General features: G+C 43.5%; 1 protein-coding gene across 1 annotated transcript; it reads right to left on the minus strand.

Annotated features, from left to right (window-relative positions):
* SLC16A3 (solute carrier family 16 member 3) lies at positions 1-23,148 on the minus strand. Its single transcript, XM_075279386.1, has 5 exons — positions 23,031-23,148; positions 10,084-10,325; positions 5,259-5,402; positions 2,317-3,084; positions 1-414 (listed from the first exon to the last, which is right to left on the minus strand). Exons 2-5 carry the CDS (start codon positions 10,304-10,306, stop codon positions 125-127), a joined length of 1,425 nt encoding a protein of 474 aa, XP_075135487.1. The 5' UTR covers positions 10,307-10,325; positions 23,031-23,148; the 3' UTR covers positions 1-124.
* Positions 23,149-24,897: the final 1,749 nt, after the last annotated feature.

The raw sequence follows: 24,897 nt of genomic DNA on the forward strand, positions 1-24,897 counted from the left end.
TTCTTCTTTTTGCTCTGGCTTCTGCATATGTGGTTTGGTTTCCTGAATACATCGGAGCGATCAATAATTGGCACAGCCCTAACACTAATCCTAGAATAAACTCGGCTGAACGTTCTGTCGTCCTTCACACGCAGGTCTCTGGATTGGTAACAACTTCGCCGTTTTTCTCCTTCTCGTCTTCTTTCAGGAACTGTTCGGCCTCGGCAGCTTCCGCCTTCTCCTCTCGGGGCGATTGGTCTTCCGGTTTTTTGATCTCCCCTATTTCGGCTACCTCCTCCGTACAGTGCGGCTCTTCGGGTTTTTTCTTAATGCAGAAGAAATTGCCAAAGGTTAATACTAAGGAGGAAATGACCACCTCCGTCCCGGCGATAATGAAGACGAACATGTATCTCCCAGTGGCATCCAAAATTTTGCCTGTGAAGGATAAGAATATAGGTCATCAATAATACTGAATCCTTTAGACCAGGGGTGCCCAATTTCTAGGAAAGTGGGACCTCTTTTCAGGTGAGACTTTGGTTTTGGACTAACTACTATATCACAGGGAAACAAAGTCTTCAATATTTGGCCTCTGTTATGCTTTCCAGTTGTATACGGCCTCTGTTCTTATTCTAACTTCACAACAAGCTTGTTACACACACTCAGCTCTGCTACGTCCATGTTCCTCCCCCCCACACAGCTCTGCAAACCTCACTTTCCCTACACACAGTTCTTATGTCTGTAAGTTCTCCACATCTGCAACCTCCATACTTTCCCTCTCCACACAACGCAGCTGACTCTGTTTTTCTCCCTGCACACACAGCTCTGCTACCTCTATACCTCCCCCATGTTCCCTCCATACACTTAGCTCTGATGCCTTCACATGCCACCACACACTCAGCTTTGATACATCCACATTTCTCCCCATACACTTAACCTTTTTCACATCCATTTTCCCTCCACGCACTCAGCTCTGTCACATCCACTTTTCCCTCCCACATGTAGCAATGCTATCTCCATGTTTTTCCCCACAAAGACATGGTGTCCAGGTTTCCCTGCGATCTCCCAGGGATGGAGAGGCCAAATGTAACTTTTTTTTTAATTTTATGTGCCTTTCCATCCCTGGGAGATCACAGGGGAAACTGGACACCATGTCTTTGTGGGGAAAAACATGGAGATACCGTAACATTGCTAAGTGTTGGAGGACATGTGGATGTGACAAAGCTGAGTGCGTGGAGGGAAAATGGATATGAAAAAGGTTAAGTGTATGGGGAGAAATGTGGATGTATCAAAGCTGAGTGTGTGGTGGCATCTGAAGGCATCAGAGCTAAGTGAATGGAGGGAACGTGAACACTGTTTGCAGGGAGAGGTATAGAGGTAGCAGAGCTGTACTATGGGCAATCCCATAGAGATTTTCACGGATGTTTATGCGCTTTACCTCCATGAAAGTGAGATGCGTTTTTCTGCAGTGTGTGAAGATAGAGGGTGGCAGATCCTCGTTAAGACTAAGGACCCACGTTGCGAAAAATGCAGCTTTTTTTGTTGCAGCTTTTGTTGCTTTTAGTCAAAAGTGGCTACATAAGGATAGGGAAATATATCGGAAATTCTTATACTTCTACCTTTTACTCAATCCACTCCTGGCTTTGGCTCAATAAAACGCAACAAAATAAGCTGCGTTTCCGCAACGTGAGTTTTAGTCTAAAGAAGGATCCCATATCGAGTTGACCTTCCCTTTTCCGATTGGAGCTGGTGCTGAGATCGGCAAAGCCCCTTACCTCACAGCGGGCATCAAACCATGAAATATATGGATGGGCCATGTCTGTAAGACAACAGTTGCCCTTGTTATCAGCTCTGAACAGTGGCCAATGTAGGGAGGCAGAATTATTGGGAGTCTGTAAAGGGGTTATGTGGGGGGGGAATTTTTTACTTACCATTTCCTTACCTTCAGCCTACGCTGCTGACTCTACAACTTGTTTATCGCTTGACCGACCCTGCTCTACTCCTACTGTTCAGAGTAGAGTTGGGTCGGTCACGTGATGAAGAGTCAGAGGACCAGCACAATAGACTGAAATACAGTAGATTTCTGGTCTTGTTGCAACAATGTAAAAAGTTTGATCTCTGCATGCTCGGGGGACTGACTTCTATATTCGTAAGCTAACCCTCCCGCAGAAAAATTTTCTCCATTTGGTATAAGCCAAATGTGGTGAAGCACAGCTACAAATGTATAGTACGAGACCGTCCTGTCTCAATGTATGGTCTGGATTTTCCGCACTGGATTGCCCCATGTACACAGAGCCTAAAGGGTCAACAACACCAAGGGTTGTCCATTCCTAGACTTACCAGCTGATGGTGGTCCAATAAGGACAGCCACCGCTTCTGCCAGAAGGACTAATCCAATCGCACTGGAGAACTTCTGTGTGCCCACAATTGCCATGAGGACCTCAAACTGTAAAGCACCAACCATCCCATAGGAAATTCCAAAGAAGATGCAGAAAACCACCAGGCCTCCGTAGGTGTCTGACATGGATCCCATCAGATCAGTGAACCCATTAAAAATCATGGCGAAGCCAAACAAATAGACGCAGCGCGGTCGAACCCACTGCAACCCAGCAATGACACCACAAGTAGGCCGTGCAAAGATATCGATAAATCCAAGGATGGTGAGGAGGAAAGCGGCTTTGGTATCTTGAACCCCAATGTCTTTGGCGTAGCTCACCACAAATACAGGAGGTACAAAGAGTCCTAAAACCATAATAGAAGCAGCCAAAGTGTAGATGACAAATCCACGGTCTTTGAACACGGAGAAGTCGAGAAGTTTTTTAGGCTTGGGCTTTTCTACTTCTTTGACTTCTTCTTGGTCTTTCTTTGGTGGCTCTAGCGGTCTCATGAGGGCACCGCATGCGCAGCAGTTAAGGAGAAGACCTCCTAAGATGAGAAAGCCCCCTCGCCAGCCAAACTCATGTTGGAGAACTTGGCCTAATGGAGACAGGCAACAAAGGAACACGGGACTTCCAGCCGCCGCCAATCCATTGGCCAGTGGACGGCGTTTGTCGAAGTATCGATTCAGCATAATGAGGGAAGGCTGGAAATTCAATGCCAGGCCCAGACCTGTGGAAGAAACGCAGCCACGTTAGCCAATAGAAAAGAAACTCAAAAATAGGCAAAGAAATTTTTGGTCTTTTGTAGGAAAAAATTTTTATCGATTGACCCCCATTCTGCAGGTTCTGATCTAGATTTATATTGGTTTTATTATGTTTTACTAAATAAAAAAACTAATTTTTTTATTCTATTTTATTCTTTTTTTTTCTTTTTGGTGGCTCTTTTTTTGCAGGACAAGTTGTAGTTTTTCTTAGTACCATTTTCTAGTATGAGCAAGTTTTTGCAAAAAAAATTTTAAATTGTTTTTTGGGGGGGGAAGATGACGTGCCCAAAACACATGAATTTCCACATTGTGTGTTCATTTTGACTGTCCCACAAGGCGACTTGAACCCCAGGATTGTTCGATCTCCTACAATACTTCCGTATTACAATATAGTGAGTTGTTGTTTTCGTGTATTAGGCCTGTATATCCCTTTAAACTCCAATTTCACTGGTGGCGAAGGGTTGAAAGAAGGAGCGCCCCCAACTCCTAACCCCTCGCAGATGCCGTAACCGCTATCAACCCAATAGTATGGGGCGGTATAGGAAGAGGTCAATGGGTGTTGGCCCATTCCACAACATTGGAGGTCACCTCCATTACCACTTAGTGGCCACATATGGTTACAGGTTGGGGCGCAATGATCTTTGTGTACTTTTTATGAGGACCTTCCACCAATTCTTGACCAATGCCCCCTCCCCAACTTGGTTTCTTCTCTTTGTTGTTACCTCCTCCACTTACAGTTCTCTCTTGAGGTTTACGGTTCTATTTCGGGACTGTGAACACAATCATTAGCTTTAGTTCCCTGGCAATACAGATGGCGCCATGTTTAATACATCTTCGTCCTTAGAGATACGTCTCCCTGGTGTCTGACAATAGATGCTCTTATGTATAAGCCTGTAACTAAGAATTGACTTCTAGGCTTATGTCTGTGCCCGATGACCTTCAACTCCACCAAAAAAAACCTCAAAGAATTGGCAACAGTTGACTAAGGCTGTGCCTGGTTTCCATTCGGGAATTCCGTTCCCCATTCTGCTTGAAACCGGGCAGACTCCATTATAGTCTATGGGGTCTGCGGGTTTACGCAGATAACCGCTTTTTCATCGGATTGGGTTTCCATTTTTTTGGGTTCCCAAATGGAACGGAAACTCGAACGCGGGTGTGAACCTAGTGTAACTTTGATGTTTTTGTACCTTTATTTTACATGTTTAATGACATAGTGTTCTTTATTGAAATTTATACATTTATCCATACAATATATCCCATAAATATAAGCTTATCTTCCTTTTTGGTCTGGGGCGCATTCTTCCTTCCTATTTATTCTTGGCTCACATTGGTGCTTGCTATTGCCTTGTGCTTGCTGGCTGTTACTCTTGATGATTTGTTACCTGTACTCCTATTATTGGCTTACCTTTGACTATTCTCTTGGATCTCGTTTCTGTACTGCGTTGCTCTACTTTTACCGAACCCTTGGCTTTCTGATCTCCCTTTGTTGTTGTTTGTTTTGTCTGCGCCATCACCTATATCGAGGTAGGGTTTTGTCGCCCAGTTGTCACCTGTCGCTTAGGACAGGATAGGTCTTGTTGTGCCCCTCCTCCCAGGGTTCACCAGCAGCTACTGGGGAATTGCTCCTGTAGCAATTCCCTTACAACCACTTCATTCAATGTCTATGACACTGTTTGGAGATAAGCGAGAGCGAGCACTGTGCCATTTGAACGTAACGTACCTGCCATCTCTCCTGGATCCAGGAGGTTCCCAAAAGTGGGATGACCTCCCGGACTCTCAGAAGAGTGAGCAAATTTCCTGGGTCTAGTAGAATGCTCCCGCATCCACCAGACTCTCTTTTATTTAATATGTTACGTGGGCACGTCATGACTCAAAAAAGGGTCGTGGCCAACACCTTTGTCTGCCCATGGCACAAAAACAAGCATGACCTTGCCCAGACACCGGGATTAGTTGAACTCAAATGTTGGCAAGTATGGAATGGAGTGGTGGTGAGCATGAGTAGTGGAGATCCCCGAGATCCTGTAGGTAGGCGAAACATGCTTTCCTTTAATACTCTGTCCTTTAGGAGACATTCCTTGTGTTTCCCATCTCATCACCACCATTACCCATAACTTTTTTTTTTAATGATGATGGTACCTACCTGTGAGGACTCCGGCAGTGAGGTAGATTGTAATGATGCTTGTGCAAAATGATGCACACACCATCCCAAGCGAGGCAAATAGACCACCAACCATCATTACCGGTCGGCAACCAAAGCGGTTCACACAGATACTACAGAGAGGACCTGCAACACAAGAGGTAGTAGTTAGTGGTCAGTATGATACGTGGTATTATGGATCAGTACATAGCGGAGACATCCACAGGATAGAAGTGAATGGAGAGCGCTACGGCCAACAGAACATTCATAGGAGTCATGGAACCCAGCAGGATCAAAAAGAGGTGACATTGGGTCTGTGTGCCGGGATGGCTACCCATGGCCATACACATTACACTACTGGTCAATGACATGGAAATTGGCCGTATAAGACTGGTTGGTATTCCCAAAGTGGAAAAAAAAGCCAATACATATAAATCCACTACTGATATCTGACCGAACCCTGCAGTAGAAATGTGATATCTGGTCAGGCGTCTGATGCGAGCTCGGCCACGCCCTGGCTAATGGATGTCTGCAAGGAATCCACATGAAGTATCCCTGTGTCATACCACACAGGCTAAGCTGTCACTAAATGATGGATTAAGTCTCATTAGTCAGGGGCGGGCGTGACAGGAGCAGATTTATCATCAGCTATCCACACCAGATTACACACTAGCGAGTATCCACCTGCACGTAGAGGAGCCGCCCCATGTAATCCGCTATACGTAACAACGCGGTCAATCTCTGGAGCATTCGAGAAATGGTATAATAGTGTTTGGAGAGAGCGATCAGATTGGATGAATTAAGAATAAAAAATAATCTCTACTCAAGTCAAGCTTGCAGTACCTTTCACGACCACTATACAGTGTAGGGTGCTGTGCTAGATCTATGCAGTGCGGCTCCTGCTGATCAGCAGGGTCTGACTAGGCAAGATAGGTCATCAATAGAGATGAGAGTGTAGTATTTGATAGATACCTCGCTCCCATAGGAATGCGTGTAAGCGTCCGAACACCAAGAGGTTAAGCGCAGTGAATATTGGATGTGCTTAACCCCTTGGTGTTCGGACGCTTACACGCATTCCTATGGGAGCGAGGTATTCGATCGAATACTACTCGCTCATCACTAGTCATCAATATTAAAAAAAATAATAAAAAAAATTAGTAAAAAAAAATAAATAAAAATAAATAAATAAATAAATAAATAAATAAATAAATAAATTAGAAAATAGAATCCACCCCCCTTTTATTCTCTGCGCTATATGGGCTCATGACAATCAAACAACCTCTGTTTATAGGATTATATCTGCATAGGCTTAGGCCAAAAATGTCATTATTATATCAGCCAGGAAACAAAAACAAGAGACGTCTGAAAAATGTGTGACCCCCTCCCCCCCCCCCCAGGTCGCGGGTCCAGCTGGACTATCAGTCTGTCTTCACTCAGCAGCCAGACACTACACTAGGCTGGATTACAGCGTCCTTATCCGGGTTTGGCTTATCCGGCTCTGTAAGAGAAATGACATACAGGCTTCTCCGGTGATCCTGGCAGAGGCACAACATGCCACGGAAAAACAATCCAAACAAAAAGAAGAGCTAAAAAAGTCATCTCAGTATAGGCACGAATCCCTTCCTGTATGAGTAGTCCGTAACAGGGCTTCTCCCTAGTCCTCAATGGGTTCTTTCAGGGAGGGGGTCTGCATATCCAGTGACCTCAATGTCCACCCTGACTGGCGCTGCAAGGTTGGTCCAAGGACTCCCGTACTCATCAGTCTTATATGGATCTGCAATAAGGCTCTCAGAGTCCGCAGTGGGCCCGCACAGGGACTCCAAGTGGCCACATGGTCTGTTCCATAACCTGAGTATTGCTCCACTAAGACCAGGTCCACACATTGCAAGTTTGCCGCCAGCTAGCCCAGCATGAGTTACAGAGCAGTGAAATGGATGGGATGTAATAAATTGCAGAAGAAACTGCAGCACAAAGTGTTTTGCATTGTGGATTGGGACCTGCAGCTTGTCAATAACCGCGGTGGATTCTGTGATGGCTTCCAACCTATGCAATGCAATGACTGAAAACCACTCTAGTCGTAGGAGTTACCAGGAAGGACCAACACGTGTGGCTGTAGTCTTAAGTGGAAAATGAATAGGACTTCTACTTTACAGCCAAAAAGTGATAGGATTGGTGCGGGTCCAATGCAGAAACTCCAAGAACTCATCAGAATGGAGGACCTCAATTGACTATGGGACTGACAGATAGCCGCTCTGTCCATAGTCTATAGGACTGTCAGATAGCCGCTCTGTCCATAGTCTATAGGACTGTCAGATAGCCGCTCTGTCCATAGTCTATAGGACTGTCAGATAGCCGCTCTGTCCATAGTCTATAGGACTGTCAGATAGCCGCTCTGTCCATAGTCTATAGGACTGACAGATAGCCGCTCTGTTCATAGTCTATAGGACTGACAGATAGCCGCTCTGTTCATAGTCTATAGGACTGACAGATAGCCACTCTGTCCATAGTCTATAGGACTGTCAGATAGCCGCTCTGTTCATAGTCTATAGGACTGACAGATAGCCGCTCTGTCCATAGTCTATAGGACTGTCAGATAGCCGCTCTGTCCATAGTCTATAGGACTGTCAGATAGCCGCTCTGTCCATAGTCTATAGGACTGACAGATAGCCGCTCTGTCCATAGTCTATAGGACTGTCAGATAGCCGCTCTGTCCATAGTCTATAGGACTGTCAGATAGCCGCTCTGTCCATAGTCTATAGGACTGTCAGATAGCCGCTCTGTCCATAGTCTATAGGACTGTCAGATAGCCGCTCTGTCCATAGTCTATAGGACTGTCAGATAGCCGCTCTGTCCATAGTCTATAGGACTGACAGATAGCCGCTCTGTTCATAGTCTATAGGACTGACAGATAGCCGCTCTGTTCATAGTCTATAGGACTGACAGATAGCCGCTCTGTTCATAGTCTATAGGACTGACAGATAGCCACTCTGTCCATAGTCTATAGGACTGTCAGATAGCCGCTCTGTCCATAGTCTATAGGACTGTCAGATAGCCGCTCTGTCCATAGTCTATAGGACTGTCAGATAGCCGCTCTGTCCATAGTCTATAGGACTGTCAGATAGCCGCTCTGTCCATAGTCTATAGGACTGTCAGATAGCCGCTCTGTCCATAGTCTATAGGACTGACAGATAACCGCTCTGTCCATAGTCTATAGGACTGTCAGATAGCCGCTCTGTCCATAGTCTATAGGACTGACAGATAGCCGCTCTGTCCATAGTCTATAGGACTGTCAGATAGCCGCTCTGTCCATAGTCTATAGGACTGTCAGATAGCCGCTCTGTCCATAGTCTATAGGACTGTCAGATAGCCGCTCTGTCCATAGTCTATAGAACTGTCAGATAGCCGCTCTGTCCATAGTCTATAGGACTGACAGATAGCCGCTCTGTTCATAGTCTATAGGACTGTCCGATAGCCGCTCTGTCCATAGTCTATAGGACTGTCAGATAGCCACTTGGTCCATAGTCTATAGGACTGTCAGATAGCCGCTCGGTCCATAGTCTATAGGACTGACAGATAGCCGCTCTGTCCATAGTCTATAGGACTGACAGATAGCCGCTCTGTCTATAGTCTATAGGACTGACAGATAGCCGCTCGGTCCATAGTCTATAGGACTGTCAGATAGCCGCTCTGTCCATAGTCTATAGGACTGTCAGATAGCCGCTCTGTCCATAGTCTATAGGACTGTCAGATAGCCGCTCTGTCCATAGTCTATAGGACTGTCAGATAGCCGCTCTGTCCATAGTCTATAGGACTGACAGATAGCCGCTCTGTTCATAGTCTATAGGACTGTCCGATAGCCGCTCTGTCCATAGTCTATAGGACTGTCAGATAGCCACTTGGTCCATAGTCTATAGGACTGTCAGATAGCCGCTCTGTCCATAGTCTATAGGACTGACAGATAGCCGCTCTGTCCATAGTCTATAGGACTGACAGATAGCCGCTCTGTCCATAGTCTATAGGACTGACAGATAGCCGCTCGGTCCATAGTCTATAGGACTGACAGATAGCCGCTCGGTCCATAGTCTATAGGACTGTCAGATAGCCGCTCTGTTTATAGTCTATAGGACGTACACATAGCCGCTCAGCGCTGTATCTCTGGTTTTTGCTGTGGTTTTCTTCCTCATTTCCAGGCTCCATTAAGCTCTGATCTTCACTTGCTGGGCAATGACACAAGGGAGTCACAAACCCAATGAATTCCTGGCAAATGAACATTCTGCAGATCATCCATCAATCCAACAGTCTCCGCTTCTGAACTCACCCCGGGAATCATCCCAATCGCTCACTTGGAGAGGATTATATAATTGTGTCATATTATATTCTTCATTTGCAGCTTAGCAAACCATCCATATCGAAAACGCAATAAAACTAATGGATGTGATGTCGATCATCCCATAACAGTTACGGCCTTAGTTACACTCACATCATGTTTTCCTCGAAAGTGCCATCCCATAGACACAGATCCACATCCGCAGATCGGTACTTAGTTCCTCAAGATGGCAACAACCTCCCTGCCCAGGATCTTCAAAAACTTTCTGCAAGTGCACCCTGAAGAATTGACGGAAGCCAAAGGCCAAAGGTCACACCAAATACGGATGGGATTTACATTTCTCTTGATAATCCATGAAAATAAACTATTAACCCTTCTATTTCTGGAAGCGGAATCCAAGATATTGACAATTTATACTCATTGATATAAGATCTCAGAGGTCTGACAACCGACTCCCGCACCGATCGGTGTTTAGAGCCAGAAGGAGACAGCGCCACTTACCTGTTCCATATAGCATAGCCAGTAGGATGGAGGATATCCATGCTGTGTCACTGTAACCAATGCCGAACTCTCTGATGAGCTCCTTGAAGAATACACTGACCGCTTTAGGGAAAGCGTAGGAGAATCCAGTGATGACAAAACAGCCAAAAAGAACAGCCCATCCCCATCCACCATCCGGCGCCTTCACTTTGGACGGATTATCATCCACAACCACCGCTCCCATGGTGCCCTGCTCTGTCCACCTGCAATAAAGAGAAGAAGGTTCAATGTCAAACCGCAAAGTGGTCATTGCCCTAAATTACCAGTCACCAGTGATAGTGCCCCTGAAGCGCACCGGCCCCTTGGCTTAAAAAGTTGCTCCCCCCAAACAAAACATAAAGCGCACAAATTTGACACTAGTAAACCAGTCCGACCATTCTAAGAACTTGTTAGGAAAAAAACACAAAAAGTTAGGCACAAATGACTCGGCGTCCTGGTAACTTGGCTCCTGTAAGTGAAATCAATTAAAGAAAAGCTTCTCGCTACTATCTGGTATCCGTCACTCAGACTGGAAGAGACCAGACAACAAACTGTAACGTTTTCCTCAGCACTGCCAAAACTTTTTATAGAACCCAGGACATTGCTGCCAAGCACATTCTATACAATGCCGTCCTGGGGAACCTTCACACAGAGGTTAAAGGGGTAATTGGGCTGATTAATTCATTTTTCACTAAGGAGAGTCTGTCACCAGAACCAGCATATCACCCCAGCCCTGCAGATAGATAGGTTAGTGTCACCAGAACCAGCATATCACCCCAGCCCTGCAGATAGATAGGTTACTGTCACCAGAACCAGCATATCACCCCAGCCCTGCAGATAGATAGGTTACTGTCACCAGAACCAGCATATCACCCCAGCCCTGCAGATAGATAGGTTACTGTCACCAGAACCAGCATATCACCCCAGCCCTGCAGATAGATAGGTTACTGTCACCAGAACCAGCATATCACCCCAGCCCTGCAGATAGATAGGTTACTGTCACCAGAACCAGCATATCACCCCAGCCCTGCAGATAGATAGGTTACTGTCACCAGAACCAGCATATCACCCCAGCCCTGCAGATAGATAGGTTACTGTCACCAGAACCAGCATATCACCCCAGCCCTGCAGATAGATAGGTTATTGTCACCAGGACCAGCATATCACCCCAGCCCTGCAGATAGATAGGTTATTGTCACCAGACCCAGCATATCACCCTAGTACTGCAGATAAATAGGTTACTGTCACCAGAACCAGCATATAACCCCAGTACTGCAGATAGATAGGTTACTGTCACCAGAACCAGAATATCACCCCAGCCCTGCAGATAGATAGGTTACTGTCACCAGATCCAGCATATCACCCCAGCCCTGCAGATAGATAGGTTAGTGTCACCAGAACCAGCATATAACCCCAGTACTGCAGATAGATAGGTTAGTGTCACCAGAACCAGCATATCACCCCAGCCCTGCAGATAGATAGGTTAGTGTCACCAGAACCAGCATATCACCCCAGCCCTGCAGATAGATAGGTTACTGTCACCAGAACCAGCATATCACCCCAGCCCTGCAGATAGATAGGTTACTGTCACCAGAACCAGCATATCACCCCAGCCCTGCAGATAGATAGGTTACTGTCACCAGACCCAGCATATCACCCCAGCCCTGCAGATAGATAGGTTACTGTCACCAGAACCAGCATATCACCCCAGCCCTGCAGATAGATAGGTTACTGTCACCAGAACCAGCATATCACCCCAGCCCTGCAGATAGATAGGTTATTGTCACCAGGACCAGCATATCACCCCAGCCCTGCAGATAGATAGGTTAGAGTCACCAGATCCAGCATATCACCCCAGCCCTGCAGATAGATAGGTTATTGTCACCAGACCCAGCATATCACCCTAGTACTGCAGATAAATAGGTTACTGTCACCAGAACCAGCATATCACCCCAGTACTGCAGATAGATAGGTTACTGTCACCAGAACCAGAATATCACCCCAGCCCTGCAGATAGATAGGTTAGTGTCACCAGAACCAGCATATAACCCCAGTACTGCAGATAGATAGGTTAGTGTCACCAGAACCAGCATATCACCCCAGCCCTACAGATAGATAGGTTACTGTCACCAGAACCAGCATATCACCCCAGTCCTGCAGATAGATAGGTTACTGTCACCAGAACCAGCATATCACCCCAGCCCTGCAGATAAATAGGTTACTGTCACCAGAACCAGAATATCACCCCAGTCCTGCAGATAGATAGGTTACTGCCACCAGAACCAGCATATCACCCCAGCCCTGCAGATAGATAGGTTACTGTCACCAGACCCAGTATATCACCCCAGCCCTGCAGATAGATAGGTTACTGTCACCAGAACCAGCATATCACCCCAGCCCTGCAGATAGATAGGTTACTGTCACCAGAACCAGCATATCACCCCAGCCCTGCAGATAGATAGGTTACTGTCACCAGTACCAGCATATCACCCCAGCCCTGCAGATAGATAGGTTACTGTCACCAGTACCAGCATATCACCCCAGCCCTGCAGATAGATAGGTTATGGTCACCAGAACCAGCATATCACCCCAGCCCTGCAGATAGATAGGTTACTGTCACCAGAACCAGCAAATCACCCCAGCCCTGCAGATAGATAGGTTACTGTCACCAGACCCAGCATATCACCCCAGCCCTGCAGATAGATAGGTTACTGTCACCAGACCCAGCATATCACCCCAGCCCTGCAGATAGATAGGTTACTGTCACCAGAACCAGCATATCACCCCAGCCTTGCAGATAGATAGGTTGGTGTCACCAGAACCAGTATATCACCCCAACCCTGCAGATAGATAGGTTACTGTCACCAGAACCAGAATATCACCCCAGCCCTGCAGATAGATAGGTTACTGCCACCAGAACCAGCATATCACCCCAGTCCTGCAGATAGATAGGTTACTGTCACCAGAACCAGCATATCACCCCAGCCCTGCAGATAGATAGGTTGGTGTCACCAGAACCAGTATATCACCCCAACCCTGCAGATAGATAGGTTACTGTCACCAGAACCAGAATATCACCCCAGCCCTGCAGATAGCCCCACCCCACCCCACCTCCCCATATAGCAGTCACCAACGAAGAGGAAGATGAGACTCCACGGATTGTTATACCCCAAACCACCCACACCACCCCCACCCCCCACCCACCCGAGTCCAACTCCCCCCCCCCCACACACTCTACTAGCTTTGGCAATGCCAAATATCTATTCGGACGTGCCAATAAAGCTTTTTTGATTTGATTTGATAGATAGGTTAGTGTCACCAGAACCAGCATATCATCCCAGCCCTACAGATAGATAGGTTAGTGTCACCAGAACCAGCATATCAACCCGGCCCTGCAGATAGATAGGTTACTGTCACCAGACCCAGCATATCACCCCAGCCCTGCAGATAGATAGGTTACTGTCACCAGACCCAGCATATCACCCCAGCCCTGCAGATAGATAGGTTACTGTCACCAGACCCAGCATATCACCCCAGCCCTGCAGATAGATAGGTTAGTGCCACCAGAACCAGCATATCACCCCAGCCCTGCAGATAGATAGGTTAGTGCCACCAGAACCAGCATATCACCCCAGCCCTGCAGATAGATAGGTTACTGTCACCAGACCCAGCATATCACCCCAGCCCTGCAGATAGATAGGTTACTGTCACCAGAACCAGCATATCACCCCAGCCCTGCAGATAGATAGGTTAGTGCCACCAGAACCAGCATATCACCCCAGCCCTGCAGATAGATAGGTTAGTGTCACCAGAACCAGCATATCACCCCAGCCCAGCAGATAGATAGGTTAGTGCCACCAGAACCAGCATATCACCCCAGCCCTGCAGATAAGTAGACCATATATGGTAACCACTGTGTAGACTATATACTGTATATGGTAACCCTATATAGTCATGCTGGGTATAACTTATATTGAACATATTAGATATAATGTGACACCAACATCTCCACTATGTGCAATGCAAAACCAGAATTAATGTGTTATATGCAGGAAATATACAGAAAGTTATATCATACTGGTGTGGTATACATTACACAATCCTATCACGAGCTGCACGTACAATGCATGGCCCTTGTTCAGTCTTGCCCAGTATTTAGTTTTGCAGACTACACAATGCCAACTCTAGAGCTCAATTGTCTAACCAGGGAATAAGAATGTTTGTTAGTCATAAGCTATCAATATTATAGATGAATACTACTACTTCCAAAGAGTAAGAAGGAATAGATGTCTCATGATCCAATACCGCCTTAACCATTGTAGACCCTTCAAAAGGAGTCTGTCAGCAGTACCCTGCATTTCACCTCAGCCCTGCAGATAGATAGGTTAGGGTCACCTGAATCAAACAATGTATCCCCCTTGTGAATCGCTGCCTCCATTCCTAAGAGATCACTGTTTTTGTTAATAAGCAAATAAGCTATTTGGAGCAACGAGGGCATTGTCAGAGCAAAGAACAATGATGGGAGAGACCAACCACCTGCCCACACGTAACCTCAGATCCTCCAATGACCTCCTACTCCGCTCTGCTCTCATCCGCTCCTCACACAACCGTCTCCAAGATTTCTCCCGTGCATCCCCCATACTCTGGAACTCCTTACCAAGACACATAAGACTGATCCCCACAATCACAGGATTCAAGAAGGCCCTGAAGACTCCCCTATTCAGGAAGGCCTACAACCTCCAATAACACTATCACCGCACTGCCATCTGTACAGTCTCCCCCTCTCCTTCTGTCTCTCCCCCTTCCCTCATAGATTGTAAGCCCTCGCGGGCAGGGCCCTCTACCCCACTGTGCCAGTCAGTCATTGTTAGTATTATATTTGTTTTGTTTTTGTGTATTGTATGTGAACCTTCAAATGTACAGCGCCATGGGATTAATATAATAATGTACAGCACTATGGAATTAATATAATAATGTACAGCGCCATGGGATTAATATGATAATGTACAGCACCATGGAATTAATATAATAATATACAGCACCATGGAATTAATATAATAATGTACAGCACTATGGAATTAATATGATAATGTACAGCACTATGGAATTAATATAATAATATACAGCACCATGGAATTAATATAATAATGTACAGCACTATGGAATTAATATAATAATGTACAGCGCCATGGGATTAATATGATAATGTACAGCATCATGGAATTAATATAATAATATACAGCACCATGGAATTAATATAATAATGTACAGCACTATGGAATTAATATAATAATATACAGCGCCATGGAATTAATATAATAACGTACAACATCATGGAATTAATATAATAATATACAGCACCATGGAATTAATATAATAATGTACAGCACTATGGGATTAATATAATAATGTACAGAACCATGGGATTAATATAATAATGTACAGAACCATGGAATCAATATAATAATGTACAACATCATGGAATTAATATAATAATGTACAGCACCATGGAATTAATATAATAATGTACAGCACCATGGAATTAATATAATAATGTACAGCACCATGGAATTAATATAATAATGTACAGAACCATGGAATCAATATAATAATGTACAGAACTATGTAATTAATATAATAATGTACAGCACCATGGAATTAATATAATAATGTTCAGCACCATGGAATTAATATAATAATGTTCAGCACCATGGGATTAATATAATAATGTACAGCACTATGTAATTAATATAATAATATACAGTACCATGGAATTAATATAATAATGTACAGCGTCATGGAATTAATATAATAATGTACAGCACCATGGAATTAATATAATAATGTTCAGCACCATGGGATTAATGGTGCTATATAAATTAATAATAATAACCATCTAATGTGTGACAGATGTCAGGGAAGATAAGGATTGGGTAGATGGATCTGAACATGCCTGATCCTTTGGTTAAACCACTACCAATTGTCTGGCAGCAGATTCCTCCCCATTCCCCTTCATTCAGAACAGGTCATGTTTGGCTGAGCCTGAGCTGACAGCTATCCTATGTGTTTGGTCAGTTATATAATGCTATATATTGTCCCCTATAGAAGTCAATAGAACATTTAAAAAGCTGCGGCAGGTGTGGCCGACATTCCTCTAATGTGAATGGCCACCTACAGTCACTAGTTCACTTTCCTGCATTGATTCTCTCTTTGTACACATCTGGTCTGCAGGATATACATAGCGGTATATATATAATTCATGATCTGGAATTCTCTAGCATCGAATACATCAATGTTCCAGACTTAGAACTTTTTGCAAAAGCCTGAACCACACTGAGTCTATTTGCACAGCTAAATGCCGCAGCCAGCGCCCCATTACATCACGTCATGGCGGTATTAATAATGCAGAGTGTTTGGTGCTGTGTCTATACCCGAGCGGCCATCATTAATCTCAGAAAACAACGAAACGTAACCGTCACTGGAAAAAGAGAACATTACTGACAAGACGAGGACGCTGCACAGGACTTCCTGGTAGAGGGTGACCGATGACATCACAGGTTTTACAGTAAGGAAACCAGACAGGAAGAAGTCACTCATCAGGACGCTCATCTTAAAGGGAGTGACTCACCAGAGAATGACTCAATTTATAAACCAAGTTTTTTGGAGATGTTTTGGAAATGGACTGCCTATATTTAAAAAAAAAAAATGATTTCATCCTGAAATTGTTACTCTGATGACTAAGCCTAATAATAGACAGACAATTGCCAAATCTGTAAGGGGTTATTTTCTGCAGTCTCCTTATTTACAGCACAGGATTAGACTAGAAAATAACACCTCTATAGATAACACCACTGAACCATCATTACATCACTACTGACTATAATGATGTCACATCTTATCTGCGGACCCCCTCCTTGCACAACCTTTAAGAAAAAAAAAAAATTGACTCTTTTCAGTAGGAGGACACTTCATCTTAAAGCAGTTTTCCAAAGTTACGGCTGCTGTAAGGCAGGAAATAAATAGAAAAAAAATTGGCGCAGATGAATGGGCTGGCAGCAGGTCTGTGTGAATTCAACCCAAGCATGCAGATGGTTTGCAAGGCTCTCGGTGTCAGTAATGTCACACATCTGGGACCGTTCACGATTGTGCAGACGCTCCATCAGTTCAGCATATGGCGCTCCATGTTAGGAGGCTGCCAAACCCACACACCCCACCGGCTATTCTTAACCCTCCTGTGAGCCGGCACTCTAGGAATGCTGGGGGTCCGCAGCCTGGGATGGTTCCCGGGTCAGGGGGGTGTCCTTTCAGTGACATTTACACCTCAGGAGGAACGATTCTCACACGGCCGCCAGAAATAACCTCCACCCTGGAACGCCAACACAGGCCCTATTTTTGGTCGCTTGCTCTTTAGCCTGGCTCTGGATAACACCTGAGCACGTTGTATTGTGGCCGAACAGGCGGTGGGATAAAATGGGGGGGGGGGGGAGACCTGGGATTAGATTTATGTGTATTAAGTAGCCCCTTCCCCTAATATAATACCAGTAGTCAATTCTGCAAACCCTTCAGATAGTTGTCAGACAGATGTATGTGATGTGTATGGCCAACGTACAGGGGATTCCAGGACTGGTATATTCATGTAGTGATATACTATTATATTATAATAATACTAACATATTAATGAATCAATATTGTATCAGAGGGGTCTAACAATCAAGGCTTGTGTACTGTTATATTATTATTATTATTATTATTATTATTATTATTATTATTATACTAACATATTATTTAATCAGTATTATTATATTCCATTATTATTTTATTGTATTATATTATATATACTAATATATTAATCAATATTATTATTAATAATAATGATAATAATAATGATAATAATAATAATAATGATAATAATAATATAATTAATCAATATTATATCGGCCAAGGGTATGACAATCAAAGCTTGTGTACTATTACACTATTATTATCAATATTATTATAGTATTATTATTATTATTATTATTATATTATATATACTAACATAGACATTAATTAATATTATTATTATTATAATATATACTAACATATGAATTAATTCATTAATATTATTATATTATAGTATTATTATTTGAAACAAAATAATATATTAATTAATCAATATTATATCTGTTCAGGGTCCGACAACCAGGACACTCACACATCAACCGATTGAAGCGTCTGCCTTACAAGTCATGTGACGTCACTTCCATTGCACAGATGGCCTATTTGCAGCTAAGTCCCATTCAAGCCATTGGGACTGAGCTGTGATACCAAGCACAGCCAGTATACCATATTGGGCTGCAATACCCAAACGAATGACGACTCTCATTAAGCAACTGATTGGTGGGATCACTGGATGTCGGACCCCCACTGATCTGATACCTATCCTAAGGAAAGGTCATCAGTAGAGATGAGCGAACAGTAAAATGTTCGAGGTTCGATATTCGTTTCGGTAGCCCCTCAATATTTGACTACTCGAATCGAATATCGAACCCTATTATAGTCTATGGGGGGAAAATGCTCGTTTCAGGGGTAGGCAACGTTCGATCAAATTATACTTACCAAGTCCACGAGTGAGGGTCGGGCTGGATCCTCCAAGAAGTCTTCTCCGTGCAACGTCCCCGCGGCATCTTCCAGCTCTGAATTCACTCTGCCAGGCATCGGGCCTGGGCAGAGCCAACTGCGCATGCCGCACTACAAGCACTACAAGCAGACATGCGAAGTCGGCTCTGCCCAGGCCCGATGCCTGGAAGAGTGAATGAAGAGCCGGAAGACGCCGCGGGGACACTGCGCAGGGAGAAGACTTCTAACGGTAGGAGAAGAACCAGCGTTGATTGGCCGACTGTATAGCATTCGGCCAATCAATGCTGGTTCTGCATCAAACTTTTCCATTCGAATAGCGAGTGGTACTCGATCGAGTACGAGTATTTCGAGTACCGTAGTATTCAATCGAATACCTACTCAATGGAGTACTACTTGCTCATCTCTAGTCATCAGTATTTTAGTGCCCCTTCTATCGCCAATGTTGTATCTATTTATTAAAACCAATTTATATTCTAATCTACAATTATTTACTTTTATTTTCTTTCATTCTATTTTCCGTACATGACTATGGGGGCGGCCATCTTGATTGAGTTTTTCCTCTGATGCATTAACAGCATTTAGTGATCTGCTTTACAGCACAGTTATAACCCTAGGCAGCAATAATCTGGAGCCAACTCATTGAGGTCTATGGGAGAGGTTTGTAGACAGGTGGGGGAGGAGATAAGCTGTGACATCATCTATTATCGGTGGTGATGTAATGATGACTCGCTATGGGTGTTATCTTCTATTGTAATCCTGTAATGTAAAAGAAAACCCCTACAGAATTTTCAAGTGCAGTCTATAATTAGGCTTAGTGGCCAGTGTGAAAATTGCATGATATGGATTTTTTTTTTTTTTTAAATAAAGATAGTGATGGAAGTACAAGGGCACATCCCCTTTAAGGTTGACACCTAACATTCCCATCGAATAGCAAGAATACACGGCAGAAATCAGGAATCTACAAGAGCTGAGTGACAAGGTTTGTGTATATTCAGACATGCAAGTTTTTGATGCAGTTTTTGAAGCCAAAATTAAGTGTGACTCATGACAGAAGTGTAAATGACAAATAGTACTTGTACACCTAAATTCACTCCTGGTTACAGCTTCAAAAACGTCATAAAAAAACAGACGAAAACCTGATCAAAACCTTCACGTGTGAACACACCCTTAGGGTAAGTAGTGAGACACATTGTGGTGACAACATGGAGACGGAAAACAGGTTTTCGAGTTGTTAAGGTTGGGTGTAAGGTTGGGTTAAAGTAGTTGGGTGCACTAACAGCTTCAATGTGGTTTTTGGGGCAGATTTTATGGCTGGATTCACAACAGGAGACTCCGCCGCAGATTCCGCCTAAAATCGGTGGAGAGACTAGTTTGCCGGTTTTATAGTCATTGGGGTTGAGCCAATCTTGAGATTTCAGGATCGATTTTAAAATCCGATTTCCGATCATGTAACAGCTGATCCCGATCGTGAAATTTGCTCGATCGCCGTTCGGGATCCGATCTTTTCCGATCCCGATCGCTCAACCCTAATTGTATATTATATATACAGTGGGGTTGAGCCGATCTTGAGATTTCAAAATCTGATTTTCGATCATTCTCCAGCCGATCCTGATCGTGAAATTTGCTCGATCGCCGGTCCTGATTGCTCAACCCTAATAGTGAGACAGGTGGACCCCTTTATATATATGGCGTCTGCTTTATGAGCAGACAGGGACCCGAATGACGGAGACCCAAATGCTAGTGTATAGTTAAGGCCTACGTTGTAGAAAAGTTGGGATTTTTTTTTCAGTTATTTGGGCCAAAGCCTAAGGAATACGCTTCACCTTTAAAATTATAAACTGCATGCGTGATTGACTGCACCCTTAATGACTGCACCCTTAATGACTGCACACTTCTAGTCATCACGACATGGCAAATTCACCATTCCTGTCTATAGGAAAGGTGGGTGGTGCGACTACATAATACGTGGATGCCCTCCACATAACAAGTGCTTTGGTTAAGGGCTCTATTTAATTATACGTAAACCCTTAAAGTGCCCGGCGAATATTAATCCTCCCCGCAGCCGCCAGTGAGAGCGCAAATACAGGGAAGATCAAGATAACAGGACAACAGATGTCTCTGCCATGGCAGCGGCTAATAAGTTTTATGCAAATGGTGAACAGCAGCCACCTGTTTAGCAGGGAGGGAGGAAAAGATGGACACTTCATCTCTAGGCTGTGTTTACACCTTCAGGACAATAGTCCTTGTAATGGACTCCATGGCCTGCATTCACACAGTGCAGTTTTTAATTTTACATATTAAATAAGTATACAGTTTTTTCCAATGCAGTTTTGATGCACTGTGTGTATGCACCCCTATAATACTGGGGTAAAGAAGAAGCCAGTGGTTGCAGTTTGGTGCATTTGCCACAGGGGGCAGCAGATATGAATTGTAAACACCTTGTATGGCGCCACCTGTGGATACATCATGGAGGAATTGTAAAGGGCCAAAATACCCCACCATGACTATAGACCTGGCACGCTAAGCCAATGGGTTACCCAATATCTACGTGGCCAAGGTTGACAGCCACAGCAGTAATTGACAGGACGTTGCGATTATTCCAGTGTACCCCCATTTTTAGTGTATGGACACACTGTGGCAATGTCTATATCGCCTATTAGCCAGGGTTTTAATGTTCATCGAACCCTTAGGACTAGGGTTGAGCGATCGGGATCGGAAAAGATCGGATCCCGATCGGCGATCGAGAACATTTCACGAAAAATGACCGAAAATCGGATTTTAAAATCACAAGATCGACTCAACCCTACTGTATATATAATATACAATTAGGGGTGAGCGATCGGGATCGGCTGGAAAATGATCGGATTTTAAAATCGATCCTGAAATTTCAAGATCAGCTCAACCCTACTTAGGATCAGTTAACCCCGCCGCTTAAGGCACTGTCCACGTGTGACTATAACCCAAACCTGCAAATCCTGGTGCAGCCCTAAAGTTAGTGGAAAACTGCAAGTCCCACCACTTGTGCAGAGTCTGTACAGTATCAGAGGAAAAAGTCCTGCAAGCCCAACTCTCCCAAGTCTAGCGATGTCAGCAAGAAGACAATGGATACCCAACAGACCCCATTAAAGTCAATGGAGTCCCTCAGGATCCATCGTTGTCCATCATAGACCGGATCTGTCTTTATTGTCTTATCTGTTCTGATCCTATCACGGACCATAAGGTTGGATTACACATGTGAATGGACCCCAATAGAATCTTAAGGATTTATTATGTAGTTTTTGGTGGATTAAATAATAATAATAATTAAATATTACTAATAATATTAATGATAATAATAACAATAACACAAATTAATAACAGCGATGATAATCTTAATGATAACATTAACATGAAAAATAATGATCCTAATAATAATAATACCAACATTAACAATAACAACAATAATAACGCAAAAAATAGCCATAATAATAATAAGAATAATAATAGCAACAATAATAATCTCAATGATAGCAGCAACACTAATAATAATACTAATAATAAATATAATAACAATAATTATAACAATAAATACAATAATAATAAATATAATAATAATAATATAAATATTATAATAATAAATATAAATATAATAATAAATATAATAATAATATAAATATTATAATAATAATAATACTAAATACAACAACAACAATAATAATAATAATAATAATATAAATAATAATAATATAAAAATAATAAAAATAATAATAATAAATACAACAACAACAATAATAATAATAATATAATAAATAATAATAAGACTATTTTCTGTCCTTTATACAGTCCTGGATAAAAAAAAAAAAAAAAAAAATGCATCAAAAAATCAACAAGTGTGCCTAGACCTTTGGAATAGTTACAATGTAGCGGCTGATTGATTAGAAATCTATACTGCCACCATTATTCCCATAAGACCCCTACACACCCCCTCCCCCATTATATCCACACTCCATACCAACCATTAACTCCTTATTGACAAGGCTAAAGTAATACAATGTAACACTAAAAATAAAGTCATGGAGTAAAAGAACAGAAATGACAATAATATAATAGAATAAAAGACACAACCAAGACCCAGAGCCCCCTCCACTGACACGGACACGGTGCAGGCACATCCCCGGTGTATAATACGGAGGATAGCACACGGATTGCCATGAAATTACTGAGTGAAACGACACCAGCCATAGACAACATGGATAGAAGAGTGAGTATACAGGAGAAGTCCAGGTATCGGGAGCAGAGAGCGCCCCCAGCCCACCCCCGTCCCCGGGCACCTGTAGTCGGTGCAGCCGCTCTCTCCTCTCCTCGCCTCTGCCTCTCTCGCGGCTATAACTCTGCACGTCCTCCCGTGACGTCACCGATCCGCCGCCGCCGCCTGTCACCTACACGGGAGCCTGAAGGTCACTGGTGATGGAGCATCCTCCGGCCGGTGGGATATAGAGCATCCCCCTAGTGTGGGGGAGGGGAGGGCACAGCACACCAGCCCCCACCCTGACACTGTGCCTGATGGGGACCATGCACTGGTAGTATACAGGATACAGGGCTGTGCGGGGGGACACAGCTACAGATGGGATGTGCATGCTCATAAATACAGAGCGTCACTGCTATAGGGGAAATATTCTTATACAACAGAAACAAATAAACCGAGATGTATTGTAGGTCTCACATGCTGCAGAAATGTGTGCAACTGAACATCAGCTCCATATATCTGTATGATATACACAGTGATGTCACAGTACAGAGATAATACACACAGTGATGTCACAGTACAGAGATAATACACACAGTGATGTCACAGTACAGAGATAATACACACAGTGATGTCACAGTACAGAGATAATACATACAGTGATGTCACAGTACAGAGATAATACACACAGTGATGTCACAGTACAGAGATAATACACACAGTGATGTCACAGTACAGGGATAATACACACAGTGATGTCACAGTACAGGGATAATACACACAGTGATGTCACAGTACAGGATAATACACACAGTGATGTCACAGTACAGAGATAATACACACAGTGATGTCACAGTACAGAGATAATACACACAGTGATGTCACAGTACAGAGATAATACACACAGTGATGTCACAGTACAGGGATAATACACACAGTGATGTCACAGTACTGGGATAATACACACAGTGATGTCACAGTACAGAGATAATACACACAGTGATGTCACAGTACAGAGATAATACACACAGTGATGTCACAGTACAGGATAATACACACAGTGATGTCACAGTACAGGATACTACACACAGTGATGTCACAGTACAGAGATAATACACACAGTGATGTCACAGTACAGGATACTACACACAGTGATGTCACAGTACAGAGATAATACACACAGTGATGTCACAGTACAGAGATAATACACACAGTGATGTCACAATACAGGATACTACACACAGTGATGTCACAGTACAGGATAATACACACAGTGATGTCACAGTACAGGATAATACACACAGTGATGTCACAGTACAGGGATAATACACACAGTGATGTCACAGTACAGGATAATACACACAGTGATGTCACAGTACAGGATAATACACACAGTGATGTCACAGTACAGGATAATACACACAGTGATGTCACAGTACAGAGATAATACACACAGTGATGTCACAGTACAGAGATAATACACATAGTGATGTCACAGTACAGGGATAATACACACAGTGATGTCACAGTACAGGATAATACACACAGTGATGTCACAGTACAGGGATAATACACACAGTGATGTCACAGTACAGAGATAATACACACAGTGATGTCACAGTACAGAGATAATACACACAGTGATGTCACAGTACAGAGATAATACACACAGTGATGTCACAGTACAGGATAATACACACAGTGATGTCACAGTACAGAAAAAATACACACAGTGATGTCACAGTACAGGATAATACACACAGTGATGTCACAGTACAGAGATAATACACACAGTGATGTCACAGTACAGAGATAATACACACAGTGATGTCACAGTACAGAGATAATACACACAGTGATGTCACAGTACAGAGATAATACACACAGTGATGTCACAGTACAGGGATAATACACACAGTGATGTCACAGTACAGAGATAATACACACAGTGA

Source organism: Leptodactylus fuscus, chromosome 6 (genome assembly GCF_031893055.1).
Source record: "Leptodactylus fuscus isolate aLepFus1 chromosome 6, aLepFus1.hap2, whole genome shotgun sequence".
Classification (NCBI taxonomy): Eukaryota; Metazoa; Chordata; class Amphibia; order Anura; family Leptodactylidae; genus Leptodactylus; species Leptodactylus fuscus.